At 47.6% G+C, this 7,430-nt stretch overlaps 1 protein-coding gene across 1 annotated transcript; it reads right to left on the bottom strand.

The window, feature by feature from the left end:
* Positions 1–100: 100 nt before the first annotated feature.
* On the bottom strand, positions 101–7,263 carry anapc7 (anaphase promoting complex subunit 7). Its single transcript, XM_049000901.1, has 11 exons — positions 7,006–7,263; positions 6,147–6,333; positions 5,823–5,942; positions 4,800–4,911; positions 4,553–4,706; positions 4,147–4,289; positions 3,639–3,756; positions 2,230–2,426; positions 1,776–2,000; positions 1,537–1,687; positions 101–999 (listed from the first exon to the last, which is right to left on the bottom strand). The coding sequence occupies exons 1-11, from the start codon at positions 7,104–7,106 to the stop codon at positions 810–812; spliced, it is 1,698 nt and encodes a 565-aa protein (XP_048856858.1). The 5' UTR covers positions 7,107–7,263; the 3' UTR covers positions 101–809.
* Positions 7,264–7,430: the final 167 nt, after the last annotated feature.

The following is a 7,430-nucleotide window of genomic DNA, read 5'->3' as shown; positions in this document are numbered from 1 at the left end:
GGGCAATACCCCCCCCCCCCCCCCCCCACCAACTTCCACACCTTATCAAATCACAGTCCTATATGACCTGGGCAGCTATGAACGTAAAGTGACAAACATCCCAACATGAATTTATTTATTTATTACATTCAAGTACCCAAAGTAGTCTCTTAGTTTATATACAGTGAAAACTTTCACAACTCCTTTAGGAATTCCATGGACAGTGCCAAGAAATGTTCCATGATTAAACACTTGCATGATTGGCAGCTTTTGTTTGTTAAAAATAAAGCTCATGAGTTACGTCTTGAGATAAGCAGTAACAATGACACCAGAAAACTGGCACATGGCATGATGGCCGCACACACACGCACATACACACAGGTGAAAAAAATGCACAGGGGTTAGAATAACGGTAGAAAAAAAACACGACTGCAACACCCACATTGGATGTCCAGGCAGCCAAAGCCCCCCACCCAAGGTGAAGCTGACTGCGGCCCCCCAGGAGTCTTAGGACTGTTGGTAGGCAGATATGGCAGGAAACTAGGAGTAGCTTGCTGGAGCACACACTCTGCCCCAAAAAGCTTTATTTGAGGAGTTCCTGTCAGTGTTTCCCAACCCGGTCCTCTGGAACCAACAGACAGTCCATATTTCTGCTTCCTTCCAGCTCACAGAAATGTGGACGAGCTGGGAGGGAGCAAAAATGTGGACTGACCGAGGGTCCCCAAGGACCGGGTTGGGAAACACGCCTCTAGATTATTCATGAAAAAAAGAAACCATGGGCTGCCTTTGCAGGAGTGGATGGTAACTCGGGGTGGGGGGGGGCTCAGGGGTCACTGCATCCCGAACCACTGCTCCTGGTCGGCCCACTGCGCCGCCTCGCTGTCGCTGCCCTCCAGGTCGCCATCGTCAGCGCTACCCTCCATGTCGTCTCCATCCTCCTCCACTGTGGCCTCCGTGGGGCTCTCCTCTTTCTCCATCTTCTGCATACCCTCCAGAGATTTCTGGTCGTTGGGGTCCAGGCTGCAGCGTTAAGGTTCACAGTTAGAGATAGTGTAAACCCTGCCATGTCACGGTGTGTTTACATCTGCATTACCATGCACTGACATCAGGACCAAATCACCCCACAAGAAACACACTGCAACTACTACTACATTTACCGTTTCCACAGGAACAAAATGGAGGCTGAACTACGACTCCCATGAGCCACCAGCTCTTCATTGCAAATTCATTCTTAATTGCAGATGTATTTTTCATAGGTGTAAATCATTTGCAAGCTGAAACTTAAAAACACTACAAACATGATGGGTTTCAGAATTTGATTTCACAACCCCCCACCACTCCAGTGTTTCTGTGCTACTCCTATGGTTCTCTCAAAATTGCAATTAACCCAGACCACCACAAGAGGGAAGCACATAACTTTGCATGACAGAAATTTATGACAATTGACTGTGTACACAAAATGATGATTTTAAGAATGAATTTCATAAACAGGTATTTCAGCGATCTGGAAAATTTGCAATGGAAACGATTCTATTATAGTAAAGTGCTTTTGTTTACCTAAGTGCGATGCTGTACTGGTCCATTGCCTCTTGATAGTCATTGACAGCCACCAAAAAATCTCCCAGCATCCTATGCAGTACACAGTCACTCTGATTGGCTAGGGCATGCCGTAAAAGCGTGATTCCTTCCTCGTAATTCTGTTCCCTACCTGAAAAGAGAAGGTGTTAAATCTTCATCATACCACAAAGTCTCGCTCACCCTCAACTGCCCACCTTCTCATTCATTGGCTCACTCACTCAGAAGCTCCGCCTTCTTCACCACAGCCTTGATGTAGTCAGGCCTCTGGGCCAGCGCCTTGTCCAGCAGTGTCTTTGCCTTCTCCTGCGTCATGGGGTCCTCCAGACACACCGTGGCCAGGATGGTCAGTGTCTGTGCATTGGCACCCAGTGTCTTGTAGATGTTGTTGGCCATGCCCATCGCCTCTCTGATGCCATTAGAGGCCAGATAGCAGTCAATGAGACCTGCGGACAGAAACAGCACGTCAAGCGGTGCTGGATTTGAAGTGAACAAGTCATCTTCCAACCTTTCTCCTTAATGAAACACTTAAAAACACGTAAAAAAATGCCAGGACTGCAATCAAAGTAACCCCCCCCCCCCCCAAAAAAAAATAAATTAATAAATAAAAAATACATGCTAATCTGGTGGCTAACTACATACAGAGAAGAACCCAGCGCTGTACGGCAGCCTTGCCTTCGTAGCAGTCGAGTCGGCAGGGGGCGAGTCGTATGGCCTCTCGGAAATGGATGATGGCCTCCTGTACACGGCCCATGTTACGCAACGCTGCCCCCTTCAGGAGCAGGGCCTGCACGCTGTTACTGTTCAGCTGGATGGCCTTGGCACCCAGGTAAAGGGCACGAGAGTACCGCTTGCTGTAGAAGCTGTGACACCTGTGGGGTCAGACCGCAGGGGGCAGGTGACGTCACCGAATGTCACGAATGTGTTCAGTGCTTCAGGCAGCCGGCTGGACACCGGCACTGAACGCATACAGTGCGGGCTCACTGGGACGTGCCACCTCCTCACCGACACTGAACGCATACAGTGCGGGCTCACTGGGACGTGCCACCTCCTCACCGGCACTGAACGCATACAGTGCGGGCTCACTGGGACGTGCCATCTCCTCACCGGCACTGAACGCATACAGTGCGGGCTCACTGGGACGTGCCACCTCCTCACCGGCACTGAACGCATACGTCGTAGTGAGCCTGCACTGTGCCACCTCCTCACCGGCACTGAACGCATACAGTGCGGGCTCACTGGGACGTGCCACCTCCTCACCGGCACTGAACGCATACGTCCTAGTGAGCCTGCACTGTGCCACCTCCTCACCGGCACTGAACGCATACAGTGCAGGCTCACTGGGACGTGCCACCTCCACACCGGCACTGAACGCATACAGTGCGGGCTCACTGCGACGGGCCACCTCCACACCGGCACTGAACGCATACAGTGCGGGCTCACTGCGACAGGCCACCTCCACACCGGCACTGAACGCATACAGTGCGGGCTCACTGCGACGGGCCACCTCCACACCGGCACTGAACGCATACAGTGCAGGCTCACTGGGACGTGCCACCTCCTCACCGGCACTGAACACATACAGTGCGGGCTCACTGCGACGTGCCACCTCATACTTTCTGGGCACCCTTCAGCAAGCCCAACTGCTGGGTGTTTTTAAATGATACAGTGACGTAGAGTGCTCTGGATTTCTGGTCACTTGTAAAGCTGCTTGTTACAAATCTTTTTGAATGTTTCCAAAAACGTATTTCTGAGAATAAGAAATTTAGCTGAACATATTAAAACAGATAAAATTTTATTTTATTTTTATAACTGTATAAAACCAAAGGATCTTTGCATTGAAGGACGTTAAAGTGTGTTCACAGAGCTATGAAGTGAAATACCAGCAATGAACATCTCTGACTAGACATCACACTTCCTAGGAAATTCTGGGCTTTAGAGTGAGAAAACAGAAAAACTACCAGTTAAGTGACTAAAAGCCTTTCTTACTAAAGACCCTCAGATTAAGCACCTTTTCTTAAGAAAAGGTTTCTAGGAATCACAAACACAAGGTCTTTAGCATGCTAATGCATCGGTTCTCTCACCCCGATATGACCCAAGGCTCTGCGTGCTGGTCCGAGATGTTGAACAGCCTCCCTCCCAGCACCTCGACGTCCTCTAGGTGCCCCTCCCGCGCCATCAGGTAGCCGTACACATCCATGCCTGAGGAGATGGATTTGTCTGAAGGTACTGCTTTGCGCTCTGTTTTCAGCTACCTAAACACCACAAAGTCCCATCCTAGTGTCCCACTATAGACTGAAATTTTCTATTATTATTATTCATACTGTTTTTTATTGATCCCCGTTGGCAAATTCTCTTTACGCCTCCCCCAACTTGCTCTCTGTAGGTGAGAGTAACTAGCCGTGAAGGGCAGCCACCCATAGCAACACCCAGGCAAATTTGGGGGTTAAGGGTCTCGCTCACGGACCCACAGATGTGCTGAGGCCGGGCTTGAACTGAACTGATCTTTTTTCATTAAGTTCCTCTGCTGGCTATTACCACTGCGCCACCTGTGTTGACCTTTGGGTCGTAACATTGACAGCTGTCTCATACCTTTGATAAGGTAGGGGTCCAACATCTGAGCCTGCTCGAATTTCAGGATGGAGTTCTTGGTGTCACCGGCCCGAAAGTAGAGGTCTGCCAGGGTTACCAGCAGGTCCACGTTGTCCCGCAGAAGGGATTTCTTCTCCAGAGAGCTGTGGAAGAAACATAAACGTGATCTCCATCTACAGACTGAGGCTAAGATAAAATATCCAGAAGATAGAGGCATTAACTGACCAGGCACTGTGTCACGCACACAAAACATAACACACCCCTTCCATTCCAGCTCAGTTATCAACAAGATGAATAGTCTTTCTAGTTGGCTATGGTCTGCTCTGACCTCAATTAACAGGAAATCCGGACAACTAAAAAAAGCAAAATAAAGAGTAGCTTAGAAGACAGGAGTGGTTTAGGTCACCATATGGTGTTGATGGCCCGCAGATTGTCCCCGGCATGTATGAAGGCATGTGCTTTAATCCACACCGAGAGCCAGTCCAGGTTGGGAATGGTCTGGATCACATCCATAGTCATGGAAGCCACCTCAGCTCCCTTCACCGACAAAGACAGCAGCCCTGCCAGCAGACACAAGCCAAGGAAGGGCACAGTCAGCTTTCCCACCAAATTTGGGAGGCTTTAGACAAATCAAGGCCAAGGTCCGCCCCTACCAATGATGGCGTCGAGGGCCAGGGGACACTGCCTCAGCACCTCCTTGTAACTGGTCACTGCTGAGCGTTCCTGGCCTGCCTTCCTGTACAGGTTGGCCAGCATCATGTTGATCTGGTGGTTTGAGAGGAGACAGGCAAATGACAGCTGCAATATTTAAGTGAGGCCTCTGTGCCTTTAATAGGAAGGTTGTGTGTTTGAATCCCATGGTCGGCAGAAGTCACAGAGCCATTGGGCCCTTGAGCGAGCCCAGACAAATGGCTGCTCCTTGCTGTATGACCCCAAGCTTCACTCTCACCTGTATGTAATTATGTTGCCTAAAGGAGGGCAAGACAGTAGATGCAAAACCTAAAGCAATCCAGCGTACCTGCACATGTGCAAATGGCACAAAAACTTCATTTCTTGTAATCAGAGTAATACTATTACTCAGAGTATACTATTATTATTACTACAGAGTAATAATAAGTTCTAACATTTGAAAACACTAACAGGAAAATGGAAAAACAGGAAAAGTATCTGACAAGCACTTAAGTAGAATGAACTCTAATGGGTTCTTCCCCATAAGAATCATTGTTACTCGCCTCCCCACAGATTTGGACTTTACATTAACCCTCCCATCGACTACAACTGTCACTTGATTGCTATTTGCACCATTATCGCCACTGTTAACCCTTCATCATTTTTATTACTCTGATGATATTTATTTATTCACTCATTCATACCACTTCTAGCAGCTCTGCTGATTCCCCTAATGCCTAAATTCTAAACATTCCAACACTGATTACATTTACATTGTGTCAATGTTGTCATACCGTTTCTTTTGCACTTGTACTGTCCATCTCTACACTTTACATGTATATGTAACACTGCAGTCATGGGTAAAATCATTACATTGTACTGGAAGCTCTTTTGTTGTATACAGTTGGTGTGACAATAAAGCCGCACTTGACTTGGCCAATTAAGAAATGTATTTTAATGGTACTGGGGGGTACGCAACATTCAAAGACGTGAGGGAGTCAACATACTTTGGGGGTCCTTTGCCTCGAGGGGATCCCATCAAGCACGGGGATGGCATCCTTATCCAGTTTCAGGATGGTGTAGCATTCTGCTATTTTATACTTCACTTCGATCTCTGATGGAAGGCTCTAGAACCAACACAGTATATTTTTTTAGTCCCTACGAAGTTCAGGAAGGCTCGTGGCCTTGAGTACAGCATAACCAGCTGTCGCACGTCACCATCATCATGAACAGAGAACGACAAAACGCACGCCTTGCGGCCAGCATTACAGCGACGGTCCACCATCAGAGAAAGCAGAGGGAGGGGCGGAGCATCAGGCCGGTTGGCGTACCTGCGCCTGCAGCGAGGAGGCGGGTCCACCAGTGGAGGGGCGCACTTTGGATGTCTTGCTCAGCACCTTCTTCTGCTGCAGGGCCATGTTGTACTTGCAGGCAGCATTGCGGTACTCCTTGTCGTGGAAAAGCGCATCCGCATGGTACACAAGCAGCTGATACTTCTGTGATGGGGAGAAGAGCTCCCTGCAGGGACGGTACGAGGGGTGTAAATCACACGCTGGCTGACAACTGGAAACAACACAGCAGGGATTCCCAGATCAAGGTGTTCCGTGGCAAATAACCTGATGCATTATAACGGCATCAATAATGAATACTTCACATCTCAAATACCGTCCTAAACGAGGGACCAGGTATTTTCGCCCCTCTGCGTACACTGTTAGAGTATATGTTTGTCACAATTTTCATACGTAATGGCCTCTACAAGTAGACAAATGCTGAATGCGCTCTAAAAAAGAAAGATTGAGTGTTTATTTAAGACGGTGCTAACTGTACTCTTGCTGTACTCTTGAATTTATCAAATTCCTTTAGCCATACCAGACGAAGCAATACTGTACTGGTTAGAACTGTATACTAAACATAAATATCAAATTGATGTATTCCGCTGCAATTAAAATGAAACAGTACATCAAACAGCGAACATTAATGGAAAAATCAGCCAATCAGAAAAACATTCATCGACTAGCAGAGCAGCTAGTCCGAAAAAAAGACAAGCAAACTTAAGCAGCGCACAGCGTAACACTATCATGATTTCCACAAAAACTGCGCTTGACTCGATATAGAAAATAACGGATTTATCACAGTATAAGTGATTTATCCCCGGGGGTCCCAATAACAAACCTTGGCACGGATACTTACGGATTGTTGTTGCTCATCGTCAATAGCAAACTGCTCATTATCCGGACGTTCGAGTGCAGTCCGGCAGCTGCCATGTCCCTAACATAATCTATGACATTCATGGTAAACTGCTGTGGTAATTTTCCTGAGAAAGAGCAAGATCAAACCTCCAGAGAGTCGTTGAAACGCGCTGTCAAACTGCAAACTGGCAGCTAGCTAACTCCCTAACAGAACACTTCTCGTCCAAATACGATTTCGCATCAAATATGGCGCCTTTGGGTCTTAAAGGCGGTCCTAACATTTAATGTTATACTACTAAACTGCCTAAAAGGCACTTTCGTTTCCTCCCATAAACTTCAAAATGACATTAGAAGTAAATATAAAATGTCTCCCATACAAATTGTCTTTGTTTAACGTTCAATTCTGCCGCGTGTCGTGTTACTTTT

This window comes from Brienomyrus brachyistius, chromosome 2 (assembly GCF_023856365.1).
Source record: "Brienomyrus brachyistius isolate T26 chromosome 2, BBRACH_0.4, whole genome shotgun sequence".
NCBI lineage: Eukaryota > Metazoa > Chordata > Actinopteri > Osteoglossiformes > Mormyridae > Brienomyrus > Brienomyrus brachyistius.
This window is presented reverse-complemented; position numbering and strand designations above follow the sequence as displayed.

What these genes read in the sequence shown, in the direction of transcription:
- anapc7 (XM_049000901.1), bottom strand. Translation starts at nt 7,106, where the DNA reads ATGAATGTCATAGATTATGTTAGGGACATGGCAGCTGCCGGACTGCAC. An exon ending in CGGGCCATCAACACCATATG is followed by an intron (nt 4,290 to 4,552) that starts GTGACCTAAACC and finishes TTTCTTCCACAG; the next exon opens with CTCTCTGGAGAAGAAATCCC. An exon ending in GGACCCCTACCTTATCAAAG is followed by an intron (nt 3,757 to 4,146) that starts GTATGAGACAGC and finishes CCATCTCCTCAG; the next exon opens with GCATGGATGTGTACGGCTAC.